Source organism: Myotis myotis, unplaced genomic scaffold (assembly GCF_014108235.1).
Source record: "Myotis myotis isolate mMyoMyo1 unplaced genomic scaffold, mMyoMyo1.p scaffold_m19_p_4, whole genome shotgun sequence".
Lineage (NCBI taxonomy): Eukaryota > Metazoa > Chordata > Mammalia > Chiroptera > Vespertilionidae > Myotis > Myotis myotis.
Window position 1 is genome coordinate 101,655,208 of NW_023416346.1, and position 20,597 is coordinate 101,675,804.

The following is a 20,597-nucleotide window of genomic DNA, read 5'->3' on the forward strand; positions in this document are numbered from 1 at the left end:
TTTCATAATATTTATGACAATTTGTTATATTCCACATAATATAGTTATTGTGTTTATTATCTGTCTCTGTTCTACTAGAATGTCAGCTGCATGAGAGCAAGGATCTTTGTTTTGTTCACTGATGTATCCTAAGCACTAAGACCAGGGGCTAGAAACAGTAGTTACTCAGTTAATATTTGTGGACTGAATGAATACCATGATCTATTCCACTTCATCCCTTAAATTTTATATTCATTTCTTCCTGGTAATTTTTGTATGTTGCTATATTCCATATGAAGTGGGTAGTTAAGTTACTGGTAAAAATAATACTCTACCATCTAGTATGAGAAGAGAATTTTAGGAATTATATCCTAAAAATGTTTGGAGAAGTAATTTATAATGCTTCAGTTTTCAATAAGTTTTAATGAAACCCATAGTGTTCCACAGATGCCCACAAAATTTATTAGGAAATTGAGGATGGGAAACTTTTCAAGCACCCCTATGTTCATAGCAGCATTATGTACAATAGTTAAGCTCTGGAAGCAGCCTAAGTGCCCATCAGTAGATGAGTGGACAAAAAATTATAACGTATTTATACAATAAAATACTGTGCAGCTATAAAAAAGGATCTGTTACCCATTGTGACAGCATGGATGGATCTGGAGGTTATTATGCTAAGTGAAATAAGCCAGTCAGAAAAAGACAAGTATCACATGATCTCACTTATATGTGGAATCTAATAAACAAAATAGGTCCAGAGACATGGAAGCATGCAACAGACTGACAAATCTTAGAAGGAACGGGAGAGGGGGTTTGGGAAGAAATTTAATCAAAAAACTTATATGCATAACCCATGGGCACAGACAGTAGTGCAGTGAATGCCTGGAGGGTTGCAGGACCCCAGTGGAGAGGGGCAAAGGGCGGAAAATGGGGGACATCTGTAATACTCTCAACAATAAAAATAAATGTTTATTTATTGTGTGTATCTTTCTCAGATGCGAAAGCTGACAATCATGCCTGCAGGGCTGATATTTGCATCTATAAGTGTGCATGCAGCCAAAGAAGAGGAATCCAAAAAGCAGCTAATGAAACCAGAGCAGGTAACTTGTGTATAAATGTTTGTGAATTTTTTTATAATATAAATATGATAAAATGAATTTTTATTATGTTGTTGTTACCCCTACTCATAAAAAATGTCTTTGAAATATTTGTTAAACACATTTTATAAGTTGAGAGAAACAGTTATAAGGTGTCTTAAAATAAACACTGTATTATATTTAACTCAAAATTCTAATATGCTAATTCCAAGGAAAAACATTTGGTGATTTTTCTCAATGAATAATCAATGAGTAGTACAGGGTCTTAGTACTTTTAAGCTGTCTGGTTTTTCTTTCTTGAAAATGTATACAGGTATTTGGAAGTGTTAGTTTAAGAAACTCATTAAGATCTCATTTTTGAAAGTGACTTTGTATGTTTTCTAGTTCAGCCTTCTGTATGTTACTAAGGTACAATAGGTACACTAAGTGATCATTCATCTTCTACATGAATATAACTCTGGATTAAGGAACCTAAGGCAATCCATTCAATTTGCTGGCAGCTCTCATTCAATTTGAGGTCCTTGCCCTAACCGGTTTGGCTCAGTGGATAGAGCATCGGCCTTTGGACTCAAGGGTCCTGGGTTCGATTCCAGTCAAGGGCATGTACCTTGATTGCGGGCACATCCCCAGTGGGGAGTGTGCAAGAGGCAGCTGATTGATGTTTCTCTCATCAATGTTTCTAACTCTCTATCCCTCTCCCTTCCTCTCTGTAAAAAATCAATAAAATATATATTAAAAAAAATTTGAGGTCCTTTCTTAGGTCAGACAAACCTTTGTCATAATAAGTTCTACCCATTTGCTTTGTATCTCTTACATTGGTACCATACAGAAAAATTCTCATCTCTCTTTCACCAAACAACTCTTCATATGTTAACTACTTTTGCTCCCTGGATAAGTATATTAGTAGCTTAAGCCTTTCTTTGTATGTCCATAGCTTTTAGTTCCTTCATTCTTAAAATACACACACACACACACACACACACACACACACACACACACACACTAATAAAAGGGTAATATGCTAATTAGATCCGGAGACCTTCCAAGAGACCTTCCGGATGTCCTTCCCAACAAAGCCATGGTGGCGGGGCTGAGGCAGAGGCGGTTAGGGGCAATCAGGCCAGGAGGGGAGGGCAGTTGGGGGTGATCAGGCCAGAAAAGGGGACAGTTGGGGGCGAGCAGGCTGGCGAGGGGGGGCAGTTGGGAGCAAGCACCTGGCAGAGGGGGCAGTTGGGGGCAAGCAGGCCAGCAGGGCGGGCAGTTGGGGGTGAGCAGGCTGGCAGAGGGGGGAAGTTGGGGGCAAGCAGGCTGGCAGAGGGGGGTGTTGGGGGTGAGAAGGCCAGCTAGGGAGGCAGTTGGGGGTGAGCACGCCAGCAGACAGAGTGGTTAGGTGTGATTAGGCAGGCAGGCAGGTGAGCAGTTAAGAGCCAGTATTCCCTGATTGTGGGATCAGGCCTAAACAGGCAGTCGGACATCCCCCGAGGGGTCCCAAATTGGAGAGGGTGCAGGCCAGGCTGAGGGACACCCCCCTTCTGTGCATGAGTTTCATGCACTGGGCCACTAGTAGTGTGTTTGTGTCTGTGTATGTGTGTGTGTGTGTGTGTGTGTGTGTATTGATTTCACAGAGGAAGGGAGAATGAAAGAGAGATAGAAACATTAATGATGAGAGAATCATTGATTGTTGCCTCCTGCATGCCCCATTCTGGGGATCGAGCCCACAACACATGCATGTACCCTGACCGGGAATCTAACCATAACCTGCTTGTTCATAGGTCAATGCTCAATTGCTGCCACACCAGCCAGGAAGTTCCTTCACTCTCTTAATCATTCTTTGCCATACATATTTGGGATGGTTAGCATTTTCCTCAGGTTTAAATATTTTGACCACTGCTCCATTGAGTCAGACTCTGACTTCTGTTCTAGATAATATATTTATATTGAAGCTGCCTAAGATCACATTCACTTTTATATACTTTATATATTTTTTTATTTTGTGTCCTAACAATCAATCTCATGTCTAAAATTTAGCAAAATTACCTTTGATCATGACATAGTGAACTTGTAGTTCTTAAAATTTGTTAAATTTTTTATATGAGCCACTGGTAAGGTATGTCTTTTCCCAAACTGTACTTATGCATATAGACTTTTGGGATTCAATTGCAGGTATATATATATGCCTGTTTAACTTTCATCTTGTTGATCTAGTCTATCATATAGGCCTATTGATATCTAATTGTGGTTACTGATTTGGTCTCCATTTTCCTTTTTCCTTTTCCAGCTTTAAGTCACCATAATGTTTCTGTACATACTTAGAAATGTATATTGAATCATATGGGTTGAAATCTGAATATTGACGCCACCACTATTTAGATAACATTGCACAAAATTCTTATTGGTGTATCAGATATTCTGTTGTATAAATGTACCATTATCAAATGTACAAATTTCATAATTTTTTTTAAATTTAGCTTATTTCTAATAATTTGTTTACTGTAATAGTACTTTGTCGAAACATTCTATACACAAAGCTGTATGTAGATTTATAACAATTTCCTTATAATAAGTTTATAGAAATGGAATTGTAGGTCAGAATGCATAAAAATTTCAATACATTGTCAAACTGACATGTATAAAATTTAACCCAAATTATTTTCTGAGTTCCTCTTGCATATGTGTGAGGCACTATTCTAAGCATCTATATTAATAAAAACCCAACGACTGGAATGGCAGAACAACCAGAATGACCAGAATGACTGGCTATGATGCACACTGTGGCAGCCAACTAGCCTGATCCGGGCCCCAATCATCCCTCATTTCCCCCCTCCTGGCAGGCCCGGCCCCCAATCAGCTCCTAACACCCCCATCAGGGGCAGGGCCAGTGGCCAACCACCTGTGGCCCTCCCCCTGGTCGGTCCCACCCCCAATCAGCCCCCAACACACCGATTGGGAGTGGAGCTGGCTAGCCAACTGCCTGTGGCCCCTCCTCCTGGCCAGCTCCATCCCCAATCATCCCCCAACACTATGATCAGGGGTGGGGCTGGCCGACCAACCACCCACGGACCCTCCCCACAGCCAGCTGCAGCCCCTTTCCCCTACCGGCATGGCCCGATGGGCCCCCATCAGGGTGGGCCAGCTGGACTCCACCCATGCACAAATTTGTTCACTTGACCTCTAGTTGTATTATAATAATATAACCGTAAACTTTTATTAATTTTTATTAGCAGTCTAGGACAGATTCACTTCCCTACTAGCTTGCTATCTCTCAGTATTCTTTTTCCTTTTTTAGTCTGAGAGATATGACGGTTTCAAGCCTACCTTGACACTCCAAAATCTAGGTAGGAAGATCAGTAACTAGCATTTGACCCTAATATCTGCATTTGCATATTTCAGAATTTAAAAATAAATTTGTACTCTTTACTATATTTTGGGATATACAGAATTCCTTGATATTTAGTGTTTTCCCTAGCACATTTTAAATAGAATTTAATAGAATTACTTGTTAAAGTTGGTGTCGCTAAGTGCTAGGCACTATCATTCCACAAAGGGCCCATTTCTTGAGGAACTTACAATTTCTAAAGAAATGAAAATATGATTTGCATGCAACTTTTTCATGTACTTTTATTGTGTAAAGTGAGTTATGGATCTACTTACGTCTAGTTACAATAAAGTCTCTATTCACTGTATGAATGAGGTGTTCTGATTAATTGATTTTTCTGGTAAACTTGTGGCTAATTAAATGTTGTTTTTTTTAGTTCAATTCTTCTTGTTAAGCGTGACTTTAAAAAGTAGCAATATATCCCTGCCTTATTAAGTACAATCTAGTGAATATAATTGAATGCCTCTTTACTAGAAAACTCTGGAGAGCTGTGGGATGACCATTTATTTTAAACCATGAACTTTGCAGTATTCAGATCTGTAAAATGACTGGCAATTGGTCTGTGTGTAGATATGGTCAGCCATCACTGGATATTTCTTTTTAAAAGATTTCTGTGATATATGAGTTTGACCCATTTTCTTCTTACTTGCTTGTTTTCACCAAAAAATAACAGAGGAGAATATTGATTTTGGAGTTCTAGATACTTTTGTTAAATTTAATTTAAATGTGGTTTTATAGCTAACTGAATCTAATTGTAATTTCTAATCGGGTATAAGCAAGTTATATTTATAGAATACATAATGAGATTGTTCTTCCCTCAGTGGAGACAGAATTATCATAGTAGGCTTGAACCTTTTTTTCAGCTTTATAGAGATACTATAGAATCTTCATGCACTGGGGGTGGGTCCTTCAGCCCAACCTGCACCCTCTCCAATCTGGGAGCCGTCAGGGGAGCCCTCTCCAATCCAGGAGTTTCTGTCTGTCTTTGCAGTCATAGGAGCAAATTTTCTGAGACCCCCAACCCAGTTTGGTTTGTGCTCAGAGAATAAAAGGGGCTTTTTTTTTTCTTTGCTTCATTGGTGGAGATTTCCTGGAAGTTTCAGTATATCTTCCCTTTAATTTTTCCTAGACACTCTGATTTTACTTATGTCTCTCACCTTTGCTTTCCCTCCACCCCCCACCACAACAATAACTTGCTACAGGCTCACTTTGCTCTAGTGTCTGGGAGATACACCAGCCACCAGAACTATGATTCCCAGCATTCCTTGTGTTCCCCATGCTCTGGGCTTCTGCATCAGGTCCTGGGATGCCACCAGAACTACTATTCACAGAATTCCTGGTGCTCCCACGCTCTTGGTTTTCCCTTCTTGCTCTGTCTCCATCCCATGCTCTCCCACTCTGTCAAGTCCTCCAAGCCGCCAGCTCTCCCTCTCTTCTCTCTGTCTGGTGGCTTGGGGAGCCAAGTTCCCCAAGCTGCTCCACTCTCTGCTGGCTCTCCCACTCTACTCTCCACCTGGCAACTGTGTATGCAAATTAATCCGCCATCTTTGTTGGGTTAATTTGCATACTCACTCCTGATTGGCTGGTGAGTGTAGTGGAGGGATGGTCAATTTACATGTTTCTCTTTTATTATATAGGATATTTGACAAATAAGAATTGAATATATTTAAAGTGTACAATTTGATATTTTCACACACACACACATATATATGCATTGTAAAATGATCACCACAATCAACCTAATTAACATATTTGTCACCTCATATAGTTACCATTGTCTGTGTGTGTGTGCGCGTATTAACACTCAGAGCTACCCTGTTAGCAAATTTCAAGTGTTCAATATAGTATTGTTAACTATAGTCATCATGCTGCACATTAGATCGCTGAAACTTATTCTTCTTACCTAAGTGTACTCTTCCACCTCCTCATTTCTCTCTCACTCCACCTATGGTAACCACTATTCCACTCCCTACTTCTGAGTCTGTTTTAGATTCTACATATAAGTGAGATCATATAGTATTTTTCTTTCTGAGTCTCACTTATTTCACTTAGCATAATAATCCTCTAGGTTCATCCATGTTGTCAAAAACAGGTGGATATCCCTTTGCTAAGGGAGCATAATATAATATTATATGTAAGTGTTTGTTTTGAAACCTTAAAAATGTTGGTAGTCTATTATACACACACATTTTCTTTTTTTAATTTAATTTTTAAAAAGCTTTATTGTTGAAAGTATTATGTATGTTCCCTTTTTTCCCCATTGACCTCTTCTAACCAACCTCCACCTACCCCCAGGCCTTCACCACCCTATTGTCTGTGTCCATAGGTTATACATATATGCATACAAGTTCTGTGGTTGATCTCTTCCCATTCCAATAATCTGCTGATGGGCATTTAGATTATTTTCATACTAGAGGCCCGGTGCATGAAATTCATGCATGGGGGAAGGGTTTTCCTCATAGCAGCCTGCACCCTCTCCAATCTGGGACCTCTCAGGGAATGTCTAACTGCCTCTCGCAATCTGGGACCGCTGGCTCCTAACCTCTCACCTGCCTACCTGCCTGATTGCCCCTAACCACCTCTGCCTGCCTGCCTGATTGCTCTTAACTGCTCCCCTGCTGGCCTGATCACCCGTAACCACCTCTGCCTCACCCCGCACCCAGGACCCAGGATTCCCTCCTCCAGCTGGTCGCAGGCACCTGGGACCTGGGCTTCCCTCTCTCTGGCCAGCTGCAGGCACCCAGGACCTGGCCTGACTTCGCCCAGGCCAGCAACAGCCACAGGGGACTGTGGGCGGGCGGCTTCTCCCAGGCCACAGACACAGGTGCCCTGGACCACAGGGTGGGCGGCTTGTCCCTCTCCCCAGCCACAGCTGTAGGTGCTGGCACCTTGGACCTTTGGGCGGATGGCTTGTCTCTCTCCCAGGCCGCAGTTGCAGGCACATCCACTGGCACCCAGGACCATGAGGCAGGCAGCTTTTTCCTCTCCTGGGCTGCAGCCTGGCTGGTCTCCATTCCTCTCTCCCCAGTGTTGAGTGTCTGAGCTGTTACAGCATGATGGCATGAGGGCATGATGACCATTTGCATATTAGTTTTTTATTATATAGGATCTTAGTTATTGTTAATAATGCTGCAATGTGGAAATGCAGGTTTCTCTTGGAGATCCAGATTTCATTTCCTTTGAACATATTCGTAGAAGTGGTAAAAGTACTTCTTAAAGAGAGAAGAAGGAGAAGGAGAAGGGGAAGGGGGAGGGTAAAGGAAAGGAGGAGAAGGATAATTATTATTATTGAGGTACATAGTTAAAAGAAAAAAGGGCAATAAATATGTACCTATCAATAGCCAGTTTAAATGTAAATAACAAATGCTCCAATCAAAAAGCATAGGGTAGAAGAACCAAGATGGTGGCATAGTAAATGCCAGTACTCACCGCCTCCCACAACCACATCAAAATTACAACTAAAATACAGAACAAACATCATTCCGAACCACCTGAAATCTGGCTGAATGGAAGTCTTATTAACTAGAGAAGTAAAGAAGAAAGTACAGTGGGGCCTTGACTTACGAGTGTTCCGACTAACGAGTTTTTTGAGATACGAGCCGTCTCTCAGCCGATTTTTTGCTCTGAGTTGCGAGCTAAAATTCGGGTTACAAGCCAGCTTCAGATACCCCACCACTAGTTGGCGCAGCAAACGTCACAGTGAACGCCACAACATCAGCCCAGCATCACGTGTCTCACTCGTTCACTTTATGATTTGACATACGAGTAATTTGAGTTACGAGCTCCGTCATGGAACAAATTAAACTCATAAGCCAAGGCCCCACTGTACATCAAGACTGGTAGGAGGTTTGGAGGTATGGAGTGGGCTGGTCCAACACCCATGTGTGGCATTTTTTAAGTTAGGAGTGATATCTCATCTGCAGTGGACTCCCTTGAGGAGCAAGGGGTCCCAGCCCCATACCAGGCCCTCAGCCCAGGGTTCCAGAGCTGGGAAGAGAAATCCTTGTAACTTCAGGCTGTAAAACCAGTGGGGATTGTCACTGAGTGACATAGTGGCTGCTGTGTCACTCAGGAAATTACTCTTAAAGAGCTGGTGCACGAATTTACTTGGACTTCCTCCCTCTGAGCTCCTGTGCTGGGACAATGGCTTTGGGGGATCCAGGGACATCTGGAGCAGAACTGGATTGTTTGGCATCAGGGAAAGACCTATGCTGAGACCTTCCTTGTTGCGGAGCTGCCTGGCAGCCATATCTGAGTTTCCATCAGCTTGGCTCACATTGTTCCCTCCATCCTAGGGATTCCTCCCCATCCAGTTTTCATCCCCACCCAAGTTGTTTGCAGCAGCTTTTCTATATGAATGTCCTGTCCTATCTCAGGTTTCAGATTTTTATAAAATCTCTCAAACAAGCAGCAGCTGGTGTCAGTGTGTTGCATACCTATCAATAAGAGGCCCAAGACCTTCACAGCGTGGCCTTGCCAGGGCACTTCCAAACACAACACAACTAGCAGCCATCTACAGATTGATGTGTAGCTCCTGCCAGGTGGCCCCAGGCAGTGGCTGACTTTTCACCTCCTGGGAGGCCCCAGAGCTAATGCAGCTGGTGGACAGCTTCAGACCACACCAGATTACAACTCTACACATCTACAAGTGACACACTCAAGGGGCAGTCTCAGTGAACACAAAAGCCCCACTGAAGCAAGTCCTGCCCCATAGGGCTGTCTCCTGCACAGAAGCTCTTCCACTGTAGTTGCAGTCAGTCTTCACAGCCAATTGGCCTGGAGGTTAATCCCTCCCAGTGATTCCAATAGCAATCAAGGCTCAACTACAACAAGACTGTGCACACAGCCCACACAGGGGTGCACATAGAGTGCCCAACTCAGGTGACTGGGGAGGCTGAGCCACTGGGCCCTATAGGACACCTACCATACAAGACCACTCTGCCAATTCCAGGAGATATAGCAGCTCTACTTAATACAGAGAAACAAACACAGGGAAGCAGCCAAAATGCAGAGACAAAGAAACATGTCACAAATGAAAGAATAGAAGAAATCTCCAGATAAAGTACTAAATAAAATGGAAGCAAACAAAATACTAGATACAGAGTTCAAAACAATGGTTAGAAGGTTGCTCAAGGATCTTAATGAGACCTTCAAGGGACTTAGTGAGATTGTCAAGATCTTGATTAGAATTTCAAGAACCTTTGTGAGAACATCAAAGACATGAAAAAGGACCAATCAGAAAGTAAGTATACACTAGCTGATATAAAGAACAATTTACAGAGATTCAACAGTAGAGTAGAGGATTCCGAGAAACAAGTCAACAATTTGGAATATGAGGAAGCAAAAAAACACCCAATCAGAAGAGCAAAAAGAAAAAAGAATCCACAAATATGAAGATAGTGTAAGGAGGCTCTGGGACAACTTCAAGCATTGTGGGGTGCATTCACATTATGAAGGTCCCAGAAGGAGAAGAGAGAGAGCAAGAGATTGAAAGCCTATTTTAAGAAATAATGACAGAAAACTTCTCCTACATTGTGAAAGAAATAGACATAAAAGTCCAGAAAGTGCAGAGAGTCCCAAACAATATGAACCCAAAGAGGCCCACACTAAGATAATTCATAATTAAAATGCTAAGGGTTAAAGACAAAGAGAGAATCCTAAAAGCAGCAAGAGAAAAGCAGTTAATTACAAGGGAGTGTCCATATGATTGTCACATAATTTCTCAACAGAAACTTTTTAAGCCAGAAGGGAGTGGCAAGAAATATTCAAAGTGATATACAACAAGGACCCACAAACAAGATTACTCACAATGTTATCATTTAATATTAAAGGTCCGATAAAGAGCTTCACAGACCAGACACTGCCTCCTGCACACTCCCTACTGGGGATATGCCTGCAACCAAGGTAAATGCCCTTGACCGGAATTGAACCTGGGACCCTTCAGTCCACAGGCTGAACCAAATGGGTTAGGGCAAAGACTTTTCTTAAAAAAGGCATGAGGTAGCTGAATGGATAGGAAAGCAAGACTTACATATATGGTGTCTACTTGAAACCCACCTCAGAACAAAAGTTACAGTCTACAAATAAAGGGATGTAAAAAGATATTTTGCATAAATGAAAAGGAAAATAAAGCTAGGGTAGCAATACTTATACCAGACAAAATTGACTTTACATCAAAGGCTACAGTAACACTATATAATGATATAAGGACACTAAATAATGATAAAAAGGAACAGTCCAACAAGAAGATATAATACTTGTAAACACGTGTGCCCCCAACATAGGAACACCTAAATATGTAAAGCAAATGTTGATGGACATAAGGAGAGAGATTGACGGTAATAGAGTCATAGTAGGAGATTTTTACATCCCATTGACATTAATAGGTCTTCCAAACAGAAAATCAAGGAAACAGTGGCCTTAAATGACACACTAGATCCAATGGTTTTAATTGATACCTTCTTATATTTCATCCCAAAGCTACAGAATATACATTCTTTTCAAGGGCATATGTAACATTTTCTAGGAGATACCACATGTTAGGACACAAAACAAGTCTCAGTACATTTAAGAAGATTGAAATCATATCAAGCATTTGCTCTGACTATAATGGTATAAAAGTAGAAATCAATCACAAGGGAAAAAAAGGAAAAACACCCAGAAACATGGAGGCTAAATAACATGTTACTAAACAATGAACAGATTAACAATGAGATCAAGGAAGAAATCAAAAGATAACATGAAAATAAGAACACAACAACTGAAAATCTGTGGGACACAGTGAAAGCAGCTCTAAGAGGGAAATTCATAACATTACTGGCCTATCTCAAGGAATAAGAAAAGTCTCAAGTAAACAATCTAGCTGTACACTTAAAGGAACTTCAAAAAGAACCACAAACAAAGCCCCAGTTGAGTAGAAGGTAAGAAACTGCAATGATCAGAAGAGAAAGAAACAAAAAGGAGTCTAAAAACTCAGTACAAAAGATTAATGAAACCAAGAGCTGCTACTTGGAAAAGATAAACAAGATTGATAAAACTTTAAACAGACTCATCAAAAAAAAAAGGGGGGGGGATAGGACCCTAATAAATAAAATCAGAAATGAAACCAATGAAATACAAAGGATTGTAAGAAAATATAATGAACAACAATATTCCCAAAATACTGAACAATCTGGACAAAATAGATAAATTCCTAGAAACATACAATCTTCCAAAACTGAATCAGGAAGAATCAGAGAATCTGAATAGACAGATGACAACTAATGAAATTGAAGCAGTAATAAAAAACAAAACAGAACAAAACAAAAAACCTCCTAACAAACAAAAGTATTGGACTGGATGGCTTCACAAGTGAACTTTACCAAACATTCAAAGAAGAACTAACACCTATCCTCCTCAAACTATTCCAAAAAAATTCAAGAGCAGGAAACACTCCCAAGCTTATTTTATGAGACCAGCCTTATCCTAATGTAAAAACAGATAAGATAAATATACTACAAAGAAAGAAAATTAGAGGCCATTGTCTTTATTTTTTTTAATATATATTTTTTATTTTTTTAATTAAATCTTTATTGTTCAGATTATTACAGTTGTTCCTCTTTTTTCCCCCCATAGCTCCCCTCCGCCCTCACCCCCACCCTACTGTCCTCATCCATAGGTGCACGATTTTTGTCCAGTTTCTTCCCGCATCCCCCATACCCCTTTCCCCCCCAAGAATAGTCAGTCCACTCCCTTTCTATGCCCCAGATTCTATTATAATCACCAGTTTATTCTGTTCATCAGATTATTTATTCACTTGATTTTTAGATTCACTTGTTGATAGATGTGTATTTGTTGTTCATAATTTGTATCTTTACCTTTTTCTTCTTCTTCCTCTTCTTAAAGGATACCTTTCAGCATTTCATATAATACTGGTTTGGTGGTGATGAACTCCTTTAGCTTTTTCTTATCTGTGAAGCTCTTTATCTGACCTTCAATTCTGAATGATAGCTTTGCTGGGTAGAGTAATCTTGGTTGTATGTTCTTGGCATTCATCACTTTGAATATTTCTTGCCACTCCCTTCTGGCCTGCCAAGTTTCTGTTGAGAAATCAGCTGACAGTCATATGGGTACTCCCTTGTAGGTAACTGACTGTCTTTCTCTTGCTGCTTTTAAGATTCTCTCTTTGTCTTTTGCTCTTGGCATTTTATGATGTGTCTTGGTTGCTACGCTTGAATCTGTCCAAGAGGCTCCTTACACTATCTTTGTATTTTTGGATTCTTTTTCCTTTTTGTTTTTCCAGTTGGCTGTTTTTTGCTTCTTCTTATTTCAAATCTTTGACTTGATTCTTGTGATCCTCTAGTCTGCTGTTGGAACTCTGCATAATATCCTTTATTTCAGTCAGTGTATGCTTAATTTCTAGTTAGTCCTTTTTCATAACCTCGAGGATCTCACTAGACTTTTTGAGGGTCTTACTAAATTTATCGGTGGTTTCTAGAAAGTTCTTGAAAAACCTTAAAAGTGTGGTTTTGAGCTCTATATCCAGTAGTTTTCTTCCCTCCATTTCTGTCATTTGTGTCATGTTTCTTTGTCTCTGCATTTTTTACGCTTCCCTGTGTTGATAGAGTGGCTTTCTGTGCTAGGCGTCCTATAGGGCCCAGTGGCTCAGCCTCCCCAATTACCTGAGGTGGACACTCTTGGTGCACCCCCTTGTGGGCTTTGTGCACAGTCTTGTTGTAGTTAAGCCTTGATTGTTCTAGGTATCACTGGGAGGAATTGACCTCCAGGCCAATTGGCTGTGAGAATCAGCTGTGTCTGCAGTGGGAGAACTTCTGTGCTAGAGACACCCCTTCGGGGCAAGACTTGCTTCAATGGGGCTTTGGTGCTCACTGAGTCTGCCCCCAAGTGTGTCCTTTATGGATCCGAGGAGCTGCAATCTAGATGGTCCCACTCTGACTACCGGGCACACTGGCTCCTGGATCTCTAAGGAGGTGCTAATCTAGCCTCTGCTTGAGGCTACCCAGCAGGAGCTCAGCTGTGAAGCAATGCAAGTTGCCCTGGGGCCTTGGGCCAGATGTAAGTTTGTTAGGTAATTTTCAGATTGCAAAGGGCCAGGCCTTTCATATGCAAAAGCCAGCGCACAGCTTGGGTGGTGCGGGGGTCCCAGGGAATCAACAGGGCGGAGCAAGCAGCTATGGCTGCCCTGAGAGGCCCCGCTTCTCAGTGTCCTGGCAATCGCTGCAAGCACCTCTGAGAGAAAGCTGCCCTCTAGTTCCAACCGATGCCAGACAGTCCAGTTTCTCACGTATGAGTCTGGGTCCCCAGAGACTTGCGCGGAACTGGAGCTCAGAGCTTGAGACTCCCTACCGATTGAAAAAGACAACCGTGTCCTCAGCCGCCAGCCCTCCCCGCCTCCGTACCTCTGTACTTTACTTCTGCACCACACCTCCTCTGAGTCTCGGTATGCTTTTCTCTTTCCTTCTAGTTGTAGAATTTCCACTCAACCAGCCTTCCTGTGGTTCTGGATGATGTCCGTTCTGTCTTTTAGTTGTATTCTTGAAGTGGTTGTGTTTGCCTATGCCGCCATCTTGGTTTTTTTCGAGGCCATTGTCTTTAATATAGATGCTAAGATCCGCAACAAAATATTAGCAAACCAGATCCAGAAATGCATTTAAAAATCATATACCACGATCAAGTGAGATTTATTCTGAGGATGCAACGTTGGTACAATATATGCAAATCAATAAATGTGATAACCACCACATAAATAAAATGAAGGATAAAAACCAGATGATCATATCAATAGATGCAGAAAAGGCATTTTATAAAATTCAGCACCCTTTTATGATAAAAACTCTCAGTAAAGTGGGAATAGAGGGAACAGTTGTCAGAGAGGAGGGGTGTTGGGAGCTACATGAAAAAAAATTGAAAGGATTAAGGAAGAAACACACAGACAACAGTATGGTGATTACCAGAGGGAAAGGAGTCTAGGGAGGAGGTAGAAGTGAGTTTAGGGGAGATAAATGGTGATAGAAAGAGACTTGATTTGGTGTAGGGAACACACAATCACGTATACAGATCATGCGTTGTAGAATTGTACACCTGAAACTATAGTTTTATTAACCAATGTCACTCTAATAAATTAAATTAAAAATATATATCAGTATTTTTAGTTGAATTTAGCAGGAATGTTGGTGAAGATTCTTATTCTGCCATACTGTTGGAGAAGTAATTTCAGATTTTTTATATTTTTGACATGAAGTTTGTTTGTTTATCTATTTATTTTTGCCTCTAGCTCCCTATATATACTTCACCACCTCTTCAATCTAAATATGTTGAAGAGCAGCCTGGTAATTTACAAATGGGCTTTGCCTCCATCCGCACTACAACTGGTCGTTATATTGGCTGGTGCAAGGTAAGTCTATTCTAATAGTTGTTCAATATTAGAGGATTTCTTATTTGTATTGCATACCAGTTGTTCCAGTTACCCATTGATGTGTAACAAACTACCCCCAAGCTTAGTGGTTTAAAACAACGATTCTATTATATTTCATTATTTTGTAAATCAGGAATTGGATTGGAGTTCAGACAAGTGTTCTTATGGTGTTCTCAGAGGTCACTCAGTGGGATTCATCAGGTGAATGGCCTGATCTAGAGGTCCAAAACAGCTTCATTCTCATGTCTGGCAACTTGTCACAGATGCTAGAGCACTGGGCTCAGTTGGGAATGTTGACTAAAGCACCTACACATGGCCTCTCAGGCAAGGTGGCCAGATAACTTACATGGGCAATTCAGGGCTCCTACAGAAAATGTTACAAGAGGTCCTAGGTAGAATTTGCCAAGTTTCTTACCTATCCTCAGATGTCTACAGAAGTCTCCTTTACAGCATTCTAGTGTTACTAAGGCCAATCTAATTTTTTGAGGGAGAGGAAAAAATGCCACCCCTCAATACAAGTAGCAGCAAATAATTTGTGGCCATATTTATTCTACCATACCACTACTTCATAGATTAAAGTAGTTCAACAAGCATTTCCTAGTATGTCACCTACCATGTATAAAACATTGTTTGGCCTGTTACATGAAGTTCTGAGATTACTTTTTAATTGCTTCTTATTTGACTAAGCAAAATTTTCACTTGTGCCAAAACCGGTTTGGCTCAGTGGATAGAGCGTCGGCCTGTGGACTGAAAGGTCCCAGGTTCGATTCCGGTCAAGGGCATGTACCTGGGTTGCAGGCACATCCCCAGTAGGAGATGTGCAGGAGGCAGCTGATCGATGTTTCTCTCTCATCGATGTTTCTGACTCTCTATCTCTCTCTCTTCCTCTCTAAAAACTCAATAAAATATATTTTTAAAAAAATTTTTTTCACTTGTTTTGTTTAGCTCATAAGGTCAATTTGACTACAATGAGCTATGAGGCAAAATATAATTCACCTTATTTTGATACTTAGCCTTCAGTCAGCAGTACTCAGCAGCAGTGGAGTAAGCTGATGCAGTACTGATGTTGCTTTATCATTGGGTCAACATAAGTGTGTTAGCCTCAATGTCTCAAATGTCAGTGTCATAATTATAATGCTGGTACCATTATTTTCATCATTCTGACCTAATAGCTATACTAATTTACTTCAAATCTAGCCAATTGTTAACTTTGTGCCTTTTTTGTTTCTAATCCATTCTTTTTAAAAGAAAAATCTAATGATCTGATTGAAATACCAAATCTGTGAACTCTGGCTATTCTAGATGATATTTAAAACATCCAGTGAATATATTGTGTGTGTTTTTTAATTTCCTGTCAAATAATTCTAATGGTACTACTGTACTGCACACTCTTAATAGTTTAATCTCAGAGTGAAATATCTTAACTAATGGTTCTGAATCATGCCAGCAACTAGATGATTCATACTTTAGTCTCCTGAGACCTAATTTTCCATATTGTCTCAAAGTTGTTTTTTCAGTGAGGTAAATTGTTTAGTGAGATACTTAAATTGCTATTTAACTATCATCCAATTTAAGAAAGATTGAAAGAACTTTATATTTGTTAATATGCTGAAACAATTAGGTTGAAGGAGGTCACTTTTGAATGCATTTCATCTTCAATGTAAACAATGTTTCCTCTCTAATTTTCCTCTAAAAATGTAATATGTTCTTTAAAAATTAATTCTGACTCAAATTACATTCTGCATTAAACTTTGAATCATGTAGGGCAAATTCAATTTCTACTCCTACTCCTTGATGATATTTTGAAGTTTAGATAACTGTGATCCCCAGTGGTAAAAGTGAATTTCTAAACCTAGCTATGGAAATTTTTCTAAAAGAAGTTACTAGTTTGTTTCTTCAACAGTTACATGATTTTCCACTCACCTGGTCAATAAGTATAATGTGAAGGTGAAATTTTCTCAAGAGGCAGTCCCTAAAGAGAAGTAGTTTCATGGCAGTTAGGGTCTATGTTGGTTTGTACAGCTTGAAACCATAGTGAACAGAATAAACCTGTGCATCTCTGAGCACCATGAAAATATCTGAAGCAAAGTTATTAAAACCAAGATATCTCAATAGCAATAACTTATTCCTTTCCCATCTAATATACTCTTTTCCATTTTATTTGCTTAGAAAGTCTCTCTTGTTTTTTTATCCCATGGTTTAAAAGCAGCTATTTTAGAGAAGGAGACCATACATTTAGATTGTGTTTTTTGGTTCCTTCAGTGGAGTACAGCGTGTCTATGTGGAATTACTATGAAAAATCATTTCATGCCTTCCTTTTCTTCTGCTGTAATTGAGATAGTACCTATCACTCAATTAATGTGTATAACAATATTTCTTGCATCAAAATAAATTAGTTGGAAACAGGTAAAATGAAAAATTTGATTTAAAGGTTTAATCCTTCCATGGGTTAATTAATCTAGATTTGTAGATAATTTATGTTGCTATTTAAAAACAAGATGGAGGCTAGCCTGTGTAGGATGATTTCTATCCTGAGATAAATGTCTTAATTAGGATTTTTTTCTCATTCTAATGCATACTTTTAAAAAAGGAGAAGATGAAGTACTTTTCTTTAGGCTTTATGTTGTTGCTGCAGCATCTTTATTAATCAGATATTGCTTCTAAGCTGAAATATACCTCTCTTTATGCTTTATTTAAATTCCATTCAATTTTCTAGGCCATTATAAAATCAGATGACAAATATTTGTATTTCTGCAATAAGTTTTGTCTGAGCTGCTCCGATTATTTTATAGGCAGTACTTATTTAATATGAGGAAAATAGTAAAGTATTATCCATGTTAAATAGAATGAAAAGAAAGAAATCAAGAAAAGCTAAGTTCAACAAATATCCTCATAGTGAATAAATAGGAAAGTTCGATTTAGATTTGGGTGCAATGCTATCAACATTTTAATAAAATAGCAATGTCAACTGTTTGATCTAATTGTCAACATTTTAAAAAATGCAGATATCCTTTTTTCCCCTTTTTGCTTAGGGTGTGTATGTCTTTGTGAAAAATGGGATAATGGATACAGTTCAATTTGGAAAAGGTAGGTGAGTGAATCACTTGTAATTAGGAATGTTCCATTGTCTTTTTAACTTGCAATGTTAAAATGTGAAAAAAATAAACATAGTATGTTATCCATTATTATGTTTTAAAAACTGTAAAGATACTCTGCATAGCAGTTTATAATAATAATGCCAAAACAATAATATCTACAATTTATTTGGCTATTATTATATGCTAAGTCACTATGATAGGCATTTTACATAATTTATCTAATTTTTTTATAGCAACTTTGTGACTTGGTATTTTATTTTATTATTTTTTTAAAATATATTTTATTGATTTTTTACAGAGAGGAAGGGAGAGGGAAAGGGAGCTAGAAACATTGATGAGAGAGAAACATCGGTCAGCTGCCTCCTGCACACTCCCCACTGGGATGTGCCCACAACCAAGGTACATGCCCTTGACTGGAATCGAACCCGGGACCCTTGAGTCCACAGGCCGACACTCTATCCACTGAGCCAAACCGGTCAGGGCGTGACTTGGTATTTTAAATATTCTCCTTTTGCAGATGAGGAAACTGGGGTTTAGAAAGATTAAGTAGGTTACCAAGACCACATAATTAGTAAGTGGCAGCATCTGAATTCAAACTGTCAAACTGTCTTTATATTATATACTCATAAAGCATAAATTAGAAACATGTCTCCATTGTTATTAGTTACTTTTAATAAGTGCTACTTGCAGTTAAAATACATAGTATTTTGCTATTGATTATTAGGAAACACTATACCAATCAGTCACACCCTAGAATATTTGAGCTAATGTGTTTGAGTCTTTAGTTTGATAATGGTGTTTGGCATCAGATATAAGTTCTTATTTTTTTTTACCTAAGCCAGATGTCAAAATAAATGTATAGAGGACACAAAGATCAGGGTAAAATTTTAAAAGTCTCTACGATATTGATATTGATGACCAGTATATATATTATCATTATTTTATATATGTTGTGGGAATTAATTCCAATTATATTCTCATCAATCTTGAGGAATATCGTTAAACAACTGATTGCCATTAAATAATTAACAATGATAGAAGAATGTGGCTTTGGACTGCATAGAACCAATACAATTAAAATGTATAAAAAGCCAAGAAATCTAGTCTTCTGCACACTTTCCATCTACTTTTTATCTAGGCTCACTTCTCATCCTGATCATTTTTTTTATCCTCACCTGAGGATATTTTTTCCATTGATTTCCAGAGAGAATGGAAGGGAGGGAGGGGGGCAGAAAGAGAGAGAGAAAAGCATTGATGTGAGACACACATCAATTGGTTGCCTCCTTTAACCAGAAATTGAACCCTTGACCCTTCAATCCAAGGGCCAAAGCTCTAAACACTGAGATAATCGACCAGGGCCTGATCATCTTGATTTTAACCAAGATCAACATCGGCTCTGAGGTTACTGGGAGTAGTGGCATGCAGGATTTAATGCTTACATGTATCCCTAAACTATTATTTAAAGTTCTCTAATAAAGTATTTCAGTGCTTACTGGATCCTACCAATGTTTGAGTAGATAAGGTCAGAATAATTTCTATTATATGTAGAGAGTACTTACACAATCAAGAATTTACTTTATAATAATCCATATTAAGGTACTGACTGTAGCATCATATTTCATTGAAGAGTAATAACCTGTATTGTTAAGAAAACAAATATGAAATCAGCTTTGGAAGGAAGATTTAATTTTGTAACAAGTAACTATTATAACTAGCTTTTAAGTCACTGCTTAAATCATTATTTTGTATAGTTCTTTTGAAGAGTGTTTAAATCATTTGCTATTATCTCTAACTGTTCTGCATTATACCTATGTAGAATGCCCAGTTGTATAAGTCATTTATATTAATTTTTCACTGATTTCTTGAGATGCATATGTTTATCTGAAGGATCCACCACGAGATTTTCTTCCGAAAATTGGAGTGATTACAGTTTCAGGATTAGCAGGCTTGGTTTCAGCAAGAAAAGGTAGGGTTTAAAAATATATATATATATTCTCTTTTTTAATTACAGTATATTAATTTCTGAATTTTATTGTCACAGGAAAACCTCATATATTTTATTGAATATTGTTAGAATAGGCTACCTTAAAACATTCAGATTCTATAGTACAGCATGATTACTTTTATTAAAACCTTTTTGGGTTTTTAAGAATATACATATTTCCAGAGATGTTCAACATCATTAGTTATTAGAAATGCAAATGAAAACCACAATGAGATACCACTACACACCTATTAGAATGTCTAAAATTAAAAAGGCTCTCCCTCCATGGAGCACGCCCCTGCCTTCTGCCTTTCCCTTTCTCCTCTCCCTGCCCCCACACTCCTCCGGCCCTCCATCCCCCACACAAAAAATATAATTAAATTAAATTAAAAAGACTAACCATACCAAGTAGATTTGAGAATGTAGAGCCACTGAAACTCTCAGACACTACTGGTGGGAATATTAAATGGTACAGTCATTCTGAAAATAGTTTGTCATAAAGTTAAAGATATGCTCACCAGGAGACCCAGTAATCCCACTCTTGGGGATTTACCCTGGAGAAAAGAAAAACATAAACACAAATGTTAATAACAATTCTATTCATAATCACCAAAATTTGGAAACAGTCTAAATGTCTTTCAGCAATTAA

The 20,597-nt window shown here is 39.0% G+C and overlaps 1 protein-coding gene across 2 annotated transcripts in view; it reads left to right on the forward strand.

The window, feature by feature from the left end:
* Window positions 1–20,597, forward strand: part of APOOL (apolipoprotein O like) — a 105,916-nt gene that overhangs the window by 47,090 nt on the left and 38,229 nt on the right. For both annotated transcript variants that reach the window (XM_036305352.1, XM_036305351.1), the window contains 4 exons: window positions 975–1,079; window positions 14,726–14,845; window positions 17,899–17,953; window positions 19,832–19,930. In XM_036305352.1, the coding sequence (XP_036161245.1) occupies window positions 975–1,079; window positions 14,726–14,845; window positions 17,899–17,953; window positions 19,832–19,930 (379 nt within the window). The remainder of the gene's footprint in view (window positions 1–974; window positions 1,080–14,725; window positions 14,846–17,898; window positions 17,954–19,831; window positions 19,931–20,597) is intronic.